The sequence below is a fragment of the Miniopterus natalensis genome, chromosome 9 (assembly GCF_054644295.1).
Source record: "Miniopterus natalensis isolate mMinNat1 chromosome 9, mMinNat1.hap1, whole genome shotgun sequence".
Taxonomy (NCBI): domain Eukaryota; kingdom Metazoa; phylum Chordata; class Mammalia; order Chiroptera; family Miniopteridae; genus Miniopterus; species Miniopterus natalensis.
Genome location: NC_142089.1, coordinates 32,769,819 through 32,787,872, shown reverse-complemented (window position 1 = coordinate 32,787,872; position 18,054 = coordinate 32,769,819). Strand labels below are relative to the sequence as shown.

General features: G+C 35.0%; 1 protein-coding gene across 3 annotated transcripts in view; it reads left to right on the top strand.

Moving 5' to 3' along the window:
• Nucleotides 1-18,054, top strand: part of USP24 (ubiquitin specific peptidase 24) — a 115,216-nt gene that overhangs the window by 30,911 nt on the left and 66,251 nt on the right. For all 3 annotated transcript variants that reach the window (XM_087820458.1, XM_087820459.1, XM_087820457.1), the window contains exons 5-16: nt 635-757; nt 1,824-1,859; nt 2,203-2,268; nt 5,958-6,023; nt 8,201-8,275; nt 9,216-9,374; nt 10,733-10,847; nt 11,053-11,156; nt 12,789-12,896; nt 13,098-13,193; nt 13,285-13,446; nt 13,650-13,694. In XM_087820458.1, the coding sequence (XP_087676584.1) occupies nt 635-757; nt 1,824-1,859; nt 2,203-2,268; nt 5,958-6,023; nt 8,201-8,275; nt 9,216-9,374; nt 10,733-10,847; nt 11,053-11,156; nt 12,789-12,896; nt 13,098-13,193; nt 13,285-13,446; nt 13,650-13,694 (1,155 nt within the window). The remainder of the gene's footprint in view (nt 1-634; nt 758-1,823; nt 1,860-2,202; nt 2,269-5,957; nt 6,024-8,200; nt 8,276-9,215; nt 9,375-10,732; nt 10,848-11,052; nt 11,157-12,788; nt 12,897-13,097; nt 13,194-13,284; nt 13,447-13,649; nt 13,695-18,054) is intronic.

Genomic DNA, 18,054 nt, shown 5'->3' with positions numbered 1-18,054 from the left:
ATCGTCTGACTTGTACTTAATTGAGGGACAATGATATTATCATTAAAGATACTAACTTAGCTGTTAGGATTCTCGCTTCTTATTTTAAAAGCAGAGCAACCATACTGTGGTTTTACTTTTAAAGAAATACCTTTCTAATATTAGTAGCTTTTTTAACTCTTAGACTGATTAAATAGCTTTCCCTTATGTCTCCCTGGTTATTTACATCATAAATACTTCCACATAGGATGTTCATGTGGTTTGCTTTCTGGTTTTTCTCCCTGACTAGTAACAGTAGCACATGAAGAAGGGGTGCTCATGTTTTCCCTCCTAACTTCTGTCTTCACTGCCTTCCTGCCCAGCTCTACCTGCAGCACCCCTAGGATGTCTGGAACATTGGCATCACCTTCCTTGAATCAGACCTCTTGTCCTATTACCACCTTCTCTTCCCTCACCGCAAATGTTGAGCAGGACAGGAGAGCACCACTTCAGTTGTTTGCTCCTCTGCAGCAGCTAAAGAATATGCTTTGTAGGGATACTTGAAAGATTTCATTAATAAAGGAGCCCAAAGCTGTACTTTTATCTTTTCTAATGCTAATCTGTGTTGCTATAGAAATAGGTAATAATAATGTTTCTCTGTTCTCTTTGAATCTAGGCTTTCAATCCTGATAATGAATACCATTTTAAAAACAGAATGAAAGTGTCTCAAAGGAATTGGGCAGAAGTGTTTGGAGAAGGAAATATGTTTGCTATTTCACCTATATCTACTTTCCAAAAGGTAAGCATAGTTTTGTTTCATTTGGAAAAACCTTTCGAAATATTTTTTCAAATTTTAATGCATTTTTCTCCAACATTTTTATAGAAATGTATTGAAAAAGATGTTCTGTACTATAGAAATAATAGTTTACAAGGAAGGATTAAAATAGTCATGAAAAATGACAAATATTCCACATGGCTCATAAAATTGCTAATCTTTTTGTTTTTTAGATATTGTATATTTTTCCATAGCTGTTAACTAACATCATGAATAATTTTATAGATTTAACATGATGTTTAGTGAAATGAGAAATGACTGCACAGCATCAAGTGCCCTATTTATTGAATTTTCAGAACCCCGGTTTAAGGCTGTCCCAGTTCTTTAGAGATGTTTGAGAGACTGGAGTGTTTGAAATCATTTGAATCAGCTAATTATACCTAGAATAAATAATCTAGTGGTTGGTCTCATGTATAATTTTCTTTTAAACACCATAGGCATTAACAGTTTTGTTTTTTCAAGCACAGAACCAGTGTATTTTTTTGTGTGTCTTTAAAGTCCTACAATGTGCAAGTAGCATTATGTCCACAAGAAGGACATGATTTAAACAATCCTTTGATCAAACACTGTTTGGTTGTTACAAAACAGTTGAAAGAAGTCAATTTAGTAGATTAAAAAAAAGTGTTCATTGCTTTAGCAGAAGTAGAGGTTTAGTTCAACAGACATTTATTGAACATTTACTACCTGTCTGACATTATTCCAGGTTTAGGAGATATAAATTTAAAAGTCCTTATTCTTAAAGAGTAATAAGACATGATTCATAACTTAAACCATAGTGGAGGAATTTGAAAACAAAAAATTACTGTATATTAATAATAGGTGCAATTATAATAATACAGACTAATAGACTCCTAAAATTATATATAGTTATGTCCGAATTCATGTTAAGAAACATTTGGGAAAACCTTTTGAAATATTTTTCAAATTTTAGTACTTTTTTTCTCCAACATTTTTTAGAATAAAAGAAATATAAGAGTTGATGCAGAGGTTTTTATATTGGCATCTCAATTTCTATTTCCTTTTCTCACAGGAACCTCATGGATGGGTGGTGGATTTGGTAAACAAGGTATATAACTTTTATTAATAACTTTCATTTTTCGTGTTCTAATGAAATTTCCTAGAATTTGGCATGTTAAGTAAAGGACAACTACAGAAAATACTCAGAATTTTTTCCTAGGGAGTCAGGGTTTGTAGTTCCTCTCTCTTTTTTATACATGATGTTTATCCAGATGAACTTCAGCCTTAGGACCTAGCACATTTTCTGCAGTGATCTTAGGAGCACTAGAACTCTCTTTGTGATGACTCTCAAGAGCAGTTGTATAGAGCACATAGAGTAGAATGTTAGCCTTAGTTCCTGGCTTAAAATAATAATGTGTAGCATGTTAAAATGAATTTGTACCTTTTTTCAGTTTGGAGAATTAGGTGGATTTGCAGCAATCCAAGCCAAGCTCCGTTCAGAAGATATAGAACTCGGGGTAAGTAAAACCACTACATATGCCTGATGTGGAAGTTCACCTTATGTTGGTATGTAAGCAAGGGACATGGTCTAAACACATTAAATGGAATGTTAAAGTATAATTTAATCTTTACAGAAGCAGCTTCTATGGTTCTGATAACCACAGAAATGTTTACTCTTAATCATAACAACCAAATTTCAATATAGGGTGTTTTGGTTTTATTATTTCACAATTTCCCTTTGCATATGTTTTTTCTCTCTTAATTTGTGATGGTTATATGAAATTATCTTATTTAAGGACAGTTGGTGTATGTGGCAAGTATTTGTGTCCATGACAATTTTATGCCTCAGTTAAATCAATTTATTTCATAGGACCAGGCACAAATAAAATACTTTAAGGTTGTTTAATAAGCTTTTTGGTGTTAACATTGGTTCATAGATAACAGAGGGCTATAACAGGAGCTAAGAATCATCCCTCAGGTGCAATACTATTACCTTTTCACATCAATTTCATTTTCTCAAAAAAATTTAACCTTGTGGTTAGGGAAATAATTTAATCTTTAATTTTGCACAGACTGATGACCTGTTTGTAACTTCGAGCACTTTATTCTGTTCTCTAGGTAATTTGTCATTCAATTAAAAATGACTTATATACTTGCCATGTATAAGACACTTTGCTAGCTACTGTAAATAGATCAGAGAAGAGAATGATGTGGTAAAATAATATACCTAAGTGATGCAAATTGTGGTTAGAGTAGCAGTTATTTCTGTGGGACCATGACTAATCTTTGCATAAGGGACATACAGACAAGGAGAGAGACTTTCTGGCTACCCACTGTTTATCCTTAAAGATCAGATGTCTGCCAGATCATAAATAACTTCCACTGACACTGATCAAGGAGCCTCTTCCACCTTCCCTGAACATTAACTAGGTTGTTAGGCTGTTGTTTTATCCCCACTGAATGGATAAAGTATGTTAGAAATGACTTTATTGACCTGGAAGATAATAGGTAGTGATTTTAAAAATGCAAAATAAAATAAAAACCTATTCAGATACAGGGTTTTATCCAGCTTCCTTATCCCTGAAGAACTGGTGTATAGGTGATTGGGTGATATCAGAAATTAACTTCATTTTCTAAAAAAGGGTAAGACACTCAATCATTTCTTGCATAATTAATTTATTTAAAAAACAAGTACAGCCTTGACTGGTGTGGCTCTTTTGGTCGTCCCATACACCAAAAGGTCTCGGGTTCGGTTGCTGGTCAGGGCACATACCCAGGTTGTGGGTTCTATCCCCGGTCGAGGTGCATGCGGGAGACAACAGATTCATGTTTCTCTCTCCCTCTCCTTTCTTCTCCCTAAAAATTCAATAAAAGCATCTCCTCAGGTGAGGATTGAAAAACACCAGCAAATACAGAGCAGCCCAAAGTTTCTACCCTACTTGGATGAAAATTGACTCTGGATAGGTATATAGGAATCTAGACTTACTCTTTTTCAAATGTCTTGAGGCTAAAGATTACTCCAAGATTTTTTCCTCAGTTTAGACCCTTTTTTATAACAGTTGTGTTGTTTGTTGCAGTTGGTGTAGAATTATATTGTTTAGTTTGTATTGAGGGATGGTAAAATTCAGGCCTAGGAAAAAGAGATTCCAAAATTGAGCCTGTAACAAGTATGATGAAAATTTCACAATAAATGCCTGATTAAGAAGGCGACTATGTCCCAGAATAAATTTAGGCCATATGATAAGATGGAGTACAAGTAAATGATTCATTTTACATTAACATTTACACTTTCATTAAATATCTCTGAATTTGAAAAATACTGGGGGGAAATCATTCACAGTCCATCGGTTAAAATTAAAAGCTGTGCGGAGTAAGAAGTGAAAGTTGCCTTTCTTCCACTCTGTCCCCACCCACACAAATTACCTAGAAAATGGTTGCTATTTCATGCTTAGCCTTTCTGAGTTTTTCTAAATTTACATAAAATATATCTGTACATATTCTTTCTCTCTTTAAGACTAAATTATAATCAAGCTATACCTAGTAGCATATTTTCATTTAACAGTATATAATGGACATCTTTCCAAATTAGTATTATCAGTGTTTTTAATGGCTCCAGTGTATTCCTACAAAAGTTGTACCATGATGCAGTCACTTACTAATGAGCTTTGGATTATTTCTAAGTTTTTACTGTTGCAGAGTGTGTTTCATGTAAATTTGTTCATATATGTGTGTGTGTGTGTGTGTGTGTGTGTGTGTGTGTGTATATATACATATATATATATATATGCAACCATTTCTGAAGGATATGGAAAACAGGATTTCTGGGTTAAGGTCTATATGTAGATTTTAAAATTATAATTGATAGTGCTAAATCTTTTTCCCACAAAATCTTCCTAAGCCTCTTATTAGTGCTGAATATTTTCAGTCTTTAATTTTCCAGTATGATAGATAAGAAATGGTTTTTTATTATTTAATTTTTAATACTCTGATTTTCTGTGAATTTGAGCATTTCGTCATAAGATTATTGGCTATTTCCATTTCTTCTGTAAATTGACCTAGTTATGTAGGTCTCTTTTGATTTGTTTTGGTAACTCTAAGGAATTCTTTCTGTAGTAAGCATATCTAAGCGATGTCTATTTTGTGTGTTGTAAATTTTTTCTTCCAGTCTTCTGTTCTCTTCTCATTTTTATTGATGGCTACACGGAAACTTTAAAATTTTATGTAGTCATTGTTTTTCTTAATGACTTAAAAGATTCATAACTTGCTTGGGGAATGTTCCCCCATCTCAAGGTTATAAAAGCACTCATCTCATTTTATATTTTACAGTTTTAATTTTTAAACCTAGTTTTTTAATTTATTTAAATTTATTTCTATATATTGTGGAACATAGAGATCCAATTTTTTTTCCAAATGGGTAACTAATTATTGTAACATTCCCCTAATGAATAATTCATCTTTTCTTTACTGTTTGATTTGTTGGCTTCATCATACGTCGCCATTCCTGGACTTTCCAGTCATTCATTCGTTCCTTCATTCTTTAGCTATTTCTCTACTGCTCCACAGTTTAATTATGGACCAATTCTGCCCAGCATTATTCTTTTCTAAAAATGTTTTTACTCGTTCTCATAGTTTTACTCTTCTGAATATAGTCAACATGTTAGATTTTCCTGCAGAATATCCCACTGAGATCGTGTTTGGAATTGTGTTAAATTTATAGGTCAGTGCGTGGAGAATTTACATTTTTACCATACTAGTCCTTTTCACTTAAGAGCATGGTATTGCCTCATTTATTTGGGCCTTCTTATATGTATTTTTGTAAAGTTTTATAATGTTCTTCATGGAAGTCTTAAATTTTTTTTTGTTAAAGGTACATTTCATTCCTTCCCCAAATGTTCTCTTTTTTTTTCAAATAAAAACTTTTAGTATTGTATAACATGAACTTCAGAATCATTTCAGCTAGTTCTCCAAATAAGTTTCATTGGCAAGTTATTATTTAAATTACATTGACTTTTAATAATAATTTAAATGGATTGACATCTTTATATCAATTCTTTTTGTCCAAGAGTATAGTTTGTCTAGTTATTCATTTGTGACTTGATCAAGCTACTATTTAAAATTTTCTCTGACACAGTGAAAGGAATTTGTTTAGTGTTGAAGGAAGAAAACCTACTTACATTTATTTCTAACATTCACTGTCTTTTTTCAGGCAGTCTCAGCATTGGTGCAGCCCTTAGGGGTGTGTGCAGAGTACCTCAATTCCTCAGTGGTTCAGGTAAGACTGGGCCATTTTACGTGTACTTCAGAAGGTGATCTAAGACATACAAAGCGTAATAATTAACTTTTTATCAGATTTATTTAGAATTGTGCCTAATCAAGAGTAACTTCTAGTGAAAATATTATCAGAAGAAAAATAAAACATGATTAATAATTTAAGGTCTAGGAGACTGCTAACATTTAAATGGTTATTTACTTATTCAGTTTATCATTTTATAAATATATTTTATATATAATGGCATATATTTTTCTTCATTTTCTTGTCTATAATATAGGCTGCATAAATCCCAACCCCTTCACAGGATTGTTTAAGGATTCAGTACCACTATGTATTAAATTAGAGTGTTGAGCAACTCACTAGACTCTTACTAGCTGAGTCTCTCACTACTGAATGACAGCTTGACAACATATCTTGTCTGATTTCCTGCCTCTGCATGTTGTAAGTCAACAGGTCATAGAATTCTCAAAGCTGTGAGTGTTCAGTTTTGTAATTCTCAAGGCCTATTACACTGTCTTGTTTCCTTTCCATTTCACTCAACAAGTTTTACTGAATAAAATGTCACACTGAAATACCCCCATTTATTTTTTTCTTTATAAATAAGTGTGTGAAACCAATAACTTTCAGAGATTTTTTAAGTCACTATAAATGATTTTAAAAGCACAGTATCCTTTTGGGGCAATGTTTTATATGTACTATTCCTTCTTTCTAAAACCTGATTTACTTAGGGCCATTTTAACAAGGGAGATATGATTTTTTTTTAATAGGTTCTGGAAATTTCTGCTATTTCTAAGTGTTAAATGCCTTCTTTAGATGTCAAATAATACTGCAAGATTTTCAAATGAAATAGAATGACTGTATTTCTTCATTCTGGATATTAAGCTCTTGAGAAACATCTAGTGTTCTTTCAACTTATTAAGCACATAAATATAATTATTAGTTTATAGCTGAAACACTAAGACACAAATAGGCAAAATGATTTGACTTCATAATTGAATTTAATAAATATTAATAATTTAATAATTGGCTTTTTATTAACAGGGCCAGGATTGGATTTTTAAATGCATGAAGTGCTCCATGGAAAGACATTTAGCATAAATATTCCACTTGCTAATTAAAATTAAGTGAAATTTCAGGGTTTATATAGAAGTACAGGGTACTTTAAAAAAGTGAAAAAGTATGTGAATTTCTAACCAAAGCATATTTAACTTCATCTTTATTTTAATTATATCAAACTACCCAACCTTAAATTCATGCCATATTCATACCATGTTACTTGCCATAAATTAACAATTGTCTCTACCATTTGTTACTTGTGCAACTTTGGAAGACTTATGTAACTTCTGTACCTTGGCTTCCTTACCTGTAAATTGGTGACAATAATCATGCCTGTCTCACAGAGCTGCAGTGAGAGGCAGAGCTGGCACATGCTGAGAAGAACAGTGTGACTTGCCTTTTACCCTAACAGCCCTCAGTCCTCACTGTACAATCAACATTAAGTATAAATGAAGAAATTCTGTTTGGCTGATTGTCTGATGTCATTTTAATTAATTGCTAATGTCTCTTTGGCTTTCACAGCCAAATATTGTTCATCATCACCACCAGATAAGTCTTCAGAATTATTTTACTTAAATGGAAGTGATCATTTAGATCTAGCTAATGTTTGACTGCTTCTCACATAACTATTTAGAGTTAGTTGGCTGATTATGCTACCATCCTGGAGCAGTGTGTTTTGTGAGTCTCGTCTGTGGACCTCGTTTATATCAGCAAGCAAAAGTAGTGCATATAACAGCATATTTTTTGTGGTCTGTGCTTATATTCATTTTTAAAAATCAAATGCAAAATATTTATTACAAAAATAATACATACTCATGCTTAATGTTTAAAAGTTAGTCCATGTGTCTTTGGTTGCTCTTTAAAATAACCCTTATAAGGTAGTAATTACAGGGATTACACCCATATGATATCAAAGAAGCTGAGACAGACTCAGTTAAAGATTTACTTGGGATGGTATTAGCAAGGTAGTGACAGCTCTGCTGCTAGAATTGCACTCTCCAATGTGAATGAACATAATTCCTAGAAGACTTAAAGCACAACTTTAAGTTCTCTCTAATACCTTCTCTCTAATTTTAGGACAGATTCAGGACTTTTTATTAAGTAGCACTTTTTTTCTGCAGCCTATGCTAGACCCAGTCATCCTTACTACAATCCAGGATGTAAGGAGCGTGGAGGAAAAGGACCTCAAAGACAAGGTAAGTGCTGTCTCCAGTGGGTAGACCCAGTGCTTGTTGGTCCATGGAAGCAGATCCAGGACTTGGGGCTTGGTTCACACACCATTGTTCTTTGGATTCTGATCCCATACAACTCACATCAAATTAATTTTACATTTTCTAACTGAAAAATGCTTCTGAAGCAGCAGTGGTTGGTGTTACCACCTTAGTCAATAGAATAAATATAGGTTTCTCAGTGATAATCAGAATTTTACTAACATGTTGATTTGATAATATTATCATTTGTATTGCAATGAAGAAGCTTTAAAATAATTCACTTCTAAAAGTTTATCCACAGTTGTTTAAAGCAGTTTTAACACATTGCTGACCAGTCACGAGTATACTCGTGTTTCCATTCCCAAATGTCATTGACCAGTCAGAAGATAACTCATGTCTGCATTTACATTAATTTAAGTAATTTTAAGGTCTAAAAACTTGTTTAGTACCATTGCATGTAGATACAAGCTTTGCAATATATCACACTCAAAAAAACTATTTTAAAAAATAAAATGTAAGATATTTTAAAATAGGTACAATATGTTTAATTTTGACATACGGTAATATAAATATAAGATATGACAAAATAAAGTATATTTAAGTTTATTAAGATGCTTGCATTTAATATTCACGAGTGGAAAAGTTGCCCGCCGCATGGGTGAGTTCTGGCTCGAAATAGCCTGTCAGCAAGTTAACATGTAAATTTAACATGATTTATTTGTCTGCCTTGAATTTCTCATAAGACCCTTTCTTTCCTTTGCTCACCCATGTTTAGAAGCAAAACGTAGCTAATTGACCATATGGAGTATCAGATACTACAGACCATTGTTATTGAAAGTGTCCTGTATTTCCTGTGTATGTAAGAATTGGGATCAAAATGTTTTCATGTTTCCTTTTTTTTGTGTGTGTGTGTTTTTCATAAAAGAGATTGGTTAGCATCCCCGAGCTCTTGTCTGCCATTAAGTTACTTTGCATGCGCTTCCAACCAGAACTGGTGACCGTCGTGGATGACCTTCGACTAGACATTCTACTGCGCATGCTGAAATCACCACATTTTAGCGCCAAAATGAATTCCCTCAAAGAAGTAAGTTTTGCATTTGTTTCTAGAAGACTTAAAGCACAACTTTAAGTTCTGCCAAAGCTTACGATTGTTAATATAAAAATGTTGGGAAATAAAGAAGCATAATTTCTCATAATCATACAAAAAAGAGATGTGATTATATATGAAATGGTGTATATGTTTATACTTGTCTGTTAATAGTGATATTTTTATATTACATTCAAAATTTGTTCTCTGAAATGTTTGAAATATTTAGTGCTTTTGTGAAATTTCCTAAAACATAATTCCTTAGCATGTACAAGTTGAGATTTATTTTTTACCCTAAGGGTACAATGCCTGTTACTGAATTTCATTTATGTGTATTTACTTAAACCAGATCTTCTAACTGGGTTTGGGACAAAACCAAAATGACTACAACTGTGGTGATCTAAGCAAAATGATGAAAGTAATTTTCTGTAACTTCCGAAACTTTATATGAGCATAGTTGGTTTTGGTGATTGACAGGTGGAACCAATAGAGTTGAGTCATAATTCCAATCTTTTTCCTTCAGTTTTTTTTTTATTAGGATTCTTGGCTGCAAGTGAAATAAACTCTTCTTAAATCATCTTAGGCCAGAGAGAAATTTAGTGGAAGAAGGCTGGGCTATTTCACATAAATGAAGGATTGATTAGCCAAATCATATAAGGGGCAGGAACACACATAGGCAACAAAAACGGTTAGAATTTGAGACATGACCACATTCAAGACTTTTTCCAAGTCTTAACTCTGCTTTTCTGAGCTAGTTGGCTTTGTTCTTCCTCTTCCAGCAGAGTGACCTCTTTCATATGGTATACATCGCTTCCATCACCATCGAGGGCCTGCCACTTTCTCTCTGGGCCCAAGTATAGAATTTGGAGGGCATGCCTTGATTGAAATTTGGGTCAGATGCTTATCCCTGAGCCAATCAGCAGTGGCCCAGGAAGTATGAGCTATAAGAATGGCTCCATACTTTTTAAAAAAGATATCACACTCAGCCGGTGTAATGCACCAGGAAGTCACTGGTTGGATTCCCCACTCAGAGCACAGGCCCGGGTTTCTGGCTCAGTCCCCGGCAGGGGGCGTGCAGGAGGCAGCCGATCAATATTGATGTTTCTCTCTCATCAATGTTTCTCTCTCTCTCTTCCCCTTCCCCTCTCTCTAAAATCAATAAAAAAGACATATTTTTAAAAAGAGACATCACAAGTAGTCTGTTAACTTCTAATAATTGGCCTTTGATACATTTTAGCTGATTATCAGATCATATTATAACACTGTAAAAATCATAGAATATATATATGTGAAGATTTTGATTATGTATATTTGCATTAGTTTCCGTCACAGTAATTCTGGTGGTTTTTTTTTAGGTAACCAAACTAATAGAAGATAGCACTTTATCCAAATCTGTGAAGAATGCTATAGATACAGACAGATTATTAGATTGGCTGGTTGAAAACTCAGTTTTGTCAATTGCACTGGAAGGTAAGTTGCTTTAAAAAATGTATTACCTAATACATAATTATAAATAACATATTTTGTTTAAAGAAAGGTGTGAAATTGTTGCTTTGACTGTATTAGCCTTTGAATAATCTTACAGAATGTTAATATTGCTTTGAATTGCTAGAATCGTGTTTACAAAGTCAGTGTTCACTGTATCTGCCTGCCCCTCTTGTGTTTCTTCTCTTAGGCAACATAGACCAAGCACAATACTGTGATCGTATAAAGGGGATTATTGAACTCTTGGGCAGTAAATTGTCTTTAGATGAACTCACTAAAATTTGGAAGATACAGGTAAGACTTATTTTTGTCGTTTTGATTAGACTTATTTTTGTTGTTTTCTGACATTTTTGTCATAAGGAGGGGAGGAAAGTGGAGAGGGAGCAGGAAAGTGGAACTTCTATCTTGCTCTAACCAGAGCAGCTCTACTGAAATGTCTTACAGTTTAGAGTTTCTATTAAGATTGTATATGTAAAAAGGATTCCTCTACTCAAAAGGTATAAAACTACTGATCTAGTCTAGTCTTCTCATTTCTCAGATTAAAAAATGAAAAGCCTTACTGCGGGCTGTCTAGCAAGCAGTTAGTGGCAAAGCTAGGAATAGGTATCTCTTCTATCATTCCAGTGTTCTTTATCAGTTTTCATTAATAAGTTTTTCCCATTTAATTTTATTAAATAAGGATGATAGTCATACTGACTTTAGAGATCTCATCTTATCAGAACCTTCAGTATCTGTGACAGAATCAATTATACCTTCATTTTCTTTTTCCTTCACTTTGTTAATAGTTCAATCTCCCTTTCTGGCGTTTCTTCTTAAGTCTCCTTGACTAAGTTACCGTCTCCTACCTTGTACATAGGAGTATTTTCAGCCCTTAGTCTTTAGCTCTTTTTCACTATATAGCCCTTCATTGGTCAACTTCATCCACTCCTGTGGCTTTGACTACATTTGGGTGCTCCTGACTCTCAGAATTATACCTCTAATTCACACCTTTTCTTGGAGCTCCCGGGCAGTATACGTAAATATATAACTGTTACACCTTTGCATGCGTTACCTCCTAGGAATCTCAAATTCAGCATGTCCAAACCTAGTGACTTTCCAGTCTATTTCAGTAATGGTAGTATTCTCCTATTCATTTTAGTTGCTAAGCCAGAATGAAACCTGGAGCTCACCTTGACTATATCCACCTAATCACTCTATCAGTCAGAATCTAGTCAGGAAACAAACTGTGTTAAATATATAAATGTAGTACGGATATATAAATATCCCTACTACATTCAGTGAGTGTATGTGTATAGTAGACACTGAGCAAATTCTTACAGAATTGAATTTTTAAAAGTCTTCCTGCCTTTCAAGGTTCTTACATGGTGAACAGTGAGGCATGACAGAGTTGTGATTGAGGCTATAATGTGAATTTCAACCATAAGGCAGACCATGGATCTCTGAAGCAGAGGCTTACTGCTCATGGGATAAATAAATATTAATTGAAGTCATAAAATATCTATAAGCAAAATAAAAACTGATGCAGATGACACTCTCAACTGAGGCCATCAAGCTCATTTATGAAATGCCCAAAGTGAGTATGTCTGGCCTACAGTGTAATCAGTTTGATTACTTTTTAGCCAGTTGAGAATATTTTGTTCCCCTTTTGAGAGAATGTCAGATTGAGAATTTTATTCTCATCTCTTTTTTTTTTACATAGTATTTTTAAAGATTTAATGCTGCTAGAAATTAAAACAAGGCCAAGTGATAACCATGAATAATGGTTGCTAATGAATAAATGTAGTCTTGCCAGTATTGTCCTAGAAGTGCACCCCGCCTAGAATGAATTTATCTTTGTTACTCTTTTGCGTCTATAAATTGCCAGGGAGAAGGCTTGGGTTTTTCCAAGTTCCAAGACTTAACTTTCTGCCAATGTCTCCTTTCTAGTCAGGACAATCATCTACCGTCATCGAGAACATTCACACTATCATTGCCGCAGCAGCTGTCAAGTTTAATTCAGATCAGCTTAATCATTTGTTTGTTCTCATTCAGAAGGTATGTGTCAATCAAACATCCTTACTTTCAGATTTTTCTAAAATAAGCTTATTTCGAGCCCCCCCCCCGCTAAATTAGTAGTGTTTAAATGTCCTCTTCTTATGTTATTAAACTTTTTTAGCTGAAGTTTAAAGTTTTGCACATTCTGCCAGTTTGATGACACTGCCTAGTGCACTTATTCTTGTCTTTTCTGTTCTACAGAGCTGGGAGACCGAGAGCGACAGAGTGAGGCAGAAGCTGTTGAGCCTGATTGGACGAATAGGCCGGGAAGCTCGCTTTGAGACCACTTCTGGAAAGGCAGGAGAATCAAATGAATTTTTCTAGCTACAAATACTTAAAGCAGTTTTACTTGCGTATTGGCTGGCTCATCATATGAGTATTATTGTAGGTGTTAGATGTGCTCTGGGAACTGGCTCACCTTCCAACCCTGCCCAGTAGCCTTATTCAGCAAGCTTTGGATGAACACCTGACAATCCTAAGTGATGCGTATGCAGTGAAAGAAGGGATCAAGAAGAACTACATCATCAAGTGCATAGAAGATATTAAAAGGGTTGGTTTTATCTTTGATCTGGTTTTGTTGTCAGAACAATAGTACTTTCTTGAGTAATTAAAGCCAAATAATTTTCCGCCACTGCTATGTAATTTAAACTAAATGTCTTCTCTGGAAGCTTTCACCTTTAGAGTCCAAGATTGGGACATTATATGTACTACTTTTACTAAGTCACTTATATTTCTCTTAAAATAATTTTTCAGCCTGGAGAATGGTCAGGTTTGGAAAAAAAGAAGGATGGATTCAAGGTAAGAATTTGCAGATGAAACCAAGTAAAAGGTATACTAACTTAATAATTTCTTAAAATAAAATGCATCATAATTTAAAGATAATATGTTTTAGTATTTCTTAGACTAATGTGCAGCACAAACTGCTGTTTAAATATTTATGACCTATGCTTTATTTAAAGCTTGAGGAGTTACTGACTCTCAAAGGGAAAAAATATCCAGGGTCACATTCAGAGTAGTTTATTATGTTGTTTTCATAAAATTATAAGAATTTCAACTTAGTCTTTTTAAATTTAATTCCAACTTTAATAAGTACAGTGAATTCTAAGTAAATATCATGCCCATTTTTCTCCGCTGGAGGAATATTCATAGAGTAAGAAGAAAGAAAAGAAGAGAAAGAAAAAAATTTCATTCAGTGCTGGCACATGATCGTTTTTTTAGGTGCTTGATTCATATGTGTTCCTAAAGTAACTCCTTAGACAAATAATTAATGGGTGAGTGCCTGCTGCTGAGACTGAATTTTAGAAGGTAGGCTTGGAAAGGGACTACAAGAGGGACTGGCTCTGTACAAGTCCTACCCTTCAGGGCTCTGGCCTCCAGGTTCTGGTGGACTTCTGGACTGTCCTTTGAAAGAGTGGTTAGCAGAGGAGGCAGTGGTCATTGTTGCTGTTGTGTTGCTGCAGTCCTCATATGTCACGTCTCTTCTCTGAGAGGGCTGATCACAGTGGCCGCTCACTGGAACCCTCACCCTTTGTTGCAACAGCCCTGATCAGAGGAGCCGTGTCCTTCTATGTAGGCCCTCAGGTTGCCCAGACCAAACATGAAGCCTAGAAGCCACAGGGATTTCATTTACTGTTAACATAAAAGATTTTGCTAAATAGTTAATGGCTTAGCAATTTCATTGGTAAATCATTTCTCTTGGCTTTTACTTAGTATTTCTTTAAAGATCTTGACTAGTGCTAATTTTCATTGGTATATTCAGACTCTCAGCTCTTGTTAAGAGGTGTTGGTGATTTAATTGGGGGCATTTTAGAACTTGGTGTTATATATGTCTGACATTGAAATTTGATCAAGTGAATTTCCTACATATTGTCTAGCTTTAGAGATTTTTAAAGTCATTCACAACCAGGCTGGTTGTGCTCTGGTATGAGGACTTACTCCTTTAATTCAACAACATTGCTTTCTTTCTCTACTCAGATACAATTTGAATTTTTCCAGTTTTCTCAGCTCAGTAATTCAGATAACTTAGCAACCTCTGTCTTTATGATTGAAACTAATCCAGGGTTATTTAAGAAATTTAGATCCTTCAATGGTAATAGTAAGAGGAAAAGGGTATCTATAGAAAAATGGTCTTTTCTTCTTCGTAACAGATACATTTCTTTATAGATAACGAAGGTCAAAGCTGAAGGGACTTCTTCCCCACTCCAGGAGAATGACTTTGAAAACCAGAAAATCCTTCCTGACCTCTGTTCCTTCCTCGTTACAGCCAAGCATTACTTAGCTCTTCTAGTCAGTGGCTTCACTGCGTCTTTAGTGCTTCTTTGCAGTCACTTCATTCATGCCTATTATTTCATAACAAAACTCAAAAAGTAACAGAGAGAATTTTGGCGTCATTTTGTAAGTCTTGAAAGGAATAGCCTCCCTTTTATTTCCCACTGCTCCCAGTAAAGAAATCCTGATGTATCATTATTTCGTTCCAAATAATAATATCTTGCATTTATATAGCACTTTTCAGTTGAATAAGTGCTTTCACAGATATTTTTTAAAGTACACTTGGCTGAAGGGGGGCAGTGGGAAGATCTAAGCCCCCTGGACACGACTCCAGGCAGGGGAGTGATTTATATACTGCCACTAAAGGTGTTTTTCTATGCTATGCCCTTTCCTGCCAGGCAGCAAGGTGGGCTGACTGGGGATTATGTCTCCCTGCCAGGCTACACAGAAACTAAGCAAAGGGTAAGACAAGATCACCCACCTCTTACCCCTCCCACCCTCAGCTACCTCTATTCCCCCAACTGATTCCCTTCCCTCTGCTTTTGACACTCGTAAAATTCCCAAGCTCCACTGTTGTGTTCAGAAGTTCCGACCTTTATTTCTTAACTTTATTTCTGTAGATTTCTGCCAGGGTACCCTTGGCTCCCTTTGCCTTCTTTCCTTTGCTTCCTTATACCTTCCACTGTCTACCCCAACCCTCTCCATCTTATTTCACTTCTTTTTCCTTCAATTAAAAAGTTTAAATGTACTCATCCAAAAAGTACTAAACCAAAAAAATCATTTTTACTCAATTAGTGGTATTTGCATATTCCTTAAGTCGTTATCTTAAGGCCTCCTAGTTCAGTGCCTGGCAGCCTTTTAGTCTGTGCTGGTTCCCTTCCTCTCACTTCCTCCCCTTCACCCTACAGTTATGCTGAAACCGCTACCTACCCATAGTGGAGTGGCCTCAATTTGCCAAAACACGTAACCGAAGGTCAAGTAGCAAGATGTCCCAGTACAGTCTCACAGTGATGTGGTTAGGACAGGAAGAAAGACTTTTTTTAAAATGTTCTCCCATGTAAAATTTTTTATTTTGAGTCTAGATAATTTGCTAGGTCTGGATAAACAAGACAGATGAGCAAGTGGGGATGTTCAGCTCTGAGAAGAGAGAACTCAAGAAAGAATATGAAAGCTTTCTTCAGTTACTGAGAGGATTGTTATAGAGAAGGTTTATTCAACTTCACTTTTTTAAAAAAAAAACACCTGTTTTTATTGACTTCAGAGAAAGGAAGGGAGAGGGAGAGGGATAGGAGCATAAATGATGAGAGAGTCATTGATCGGCTGCCCCCTGCATGCCCCCTACCCACAACCCAGGCATGTGCCGTGACTAGGAATGGAAGCGTGACCTCCTGGTTCATGAGTAGATGCTCAACTTCACTTTTTGTGGCTCCTAAGAAGTTGTGGGAAGGCGTGTTTCAGTATCACACATCAATAAACTTCAGTGAGAATAGCCTGAAATAGAATGCACTGCCTCCTGAGTTCCTCATCACTACAAATACTAGGAGACTAACTGGTCTTTTAACAAAAATGAATAAGAGGAATTTAGGCGTAGATTTGCAGGCCAGACCAGTTAACTCCTACTTATGAAACCTCAGCTCCATCAGTAGATATTATCAGATATGTTTGTGTTAATTGTTCACCATAGTCTTTTGCCTCTTTTGTGAATGGAAAAGAGTAGCTTAAATCTTTCTTATAACTTAGTAGCATAATGTCATAGATATGATAGAAAAAATAATATCTGTCCTGTTTGTTAAACTTTAGAAAGGCCATATCAGAAATACTTTTTAAATTCCAGTTTTATCTGTTTTTTATTTGATGATAGTTTTTAATGTCAAATAAAAATGTTCTAATCATAGTTGACTTAATTGGTCATAATGATTCTTTTTAATATATCTAATTATTTGCTAAAGGGTTTATATTTATATCCTAATGTTTGTAGTCCTTTTGGAAGGTATCAGTTTAGGCTTGAGCCCTAGAGTTTTAATCCTGGTGATTTTGCAACTTTTATATTTTAGCAGAAATATTCTAGCTAGTCTTGCAAATTTGGCCTTTAATACAGGGTGTGGCAAAAGTAGGTTTATAGTTGTAAGTACACGAAACACAGTTTATTTTTATATAATTTATTAATTATTGTATTTATTTGTATTACAGCTGTAAACATACTTTTGCCCCACCCTGTATATACCTTATTTCTCTGATTCTAAGATGCTAGATTTAATAAGTTTATAAAGAAGTAAAAGAGAAACTACATTTTACTTCTGCCATGCTTTTGTTTAGATTCACATTCAGAGTTTGTCTCAGCTTCCTTTTGACCAGCATGGACAGCTTCCCTGCGCACGCTGTTCGTGATCATTGTGGTGGTTTTGACCCCTTTGAAATCTTTAAGATGGACTGTGTAATTTAGAGGCATGCTGAAGATTATGGAGTTTTGTGTCCTTGTCCTCAGAAAACTCAAGCTGCTTTTTTATTTCATTAAATTGTGTATACTACACGTTAAACAACTTCTCTGGAATTAAGGTACAACTTTGGACAGAGACACTTAGTGCTGAGTGATCCAGCCCTTCATAGGGTGAGTCTGTCACACCAAATTCCCCTGGCTTTGAAAATGCTTTAGTCGGAGACCACTGGCACTTTCCTTTGCTCTTAATTGAATTGGCGGACATGACAGGCCAGTCATTTCTACATTATAGCGTAATATTTTTTATAGCATTTAAAGTTAAGAAGCCTTCTTTGGTTGGTGTTTCCTTTGTAAGTGATAATAAGATGACAAGTGGATAAACAGATAACCTTTTGTATACAGCTCAGTTTGCACATGCTCAGGTAAGGACAGCTCTATCAGAACTTACTCCTA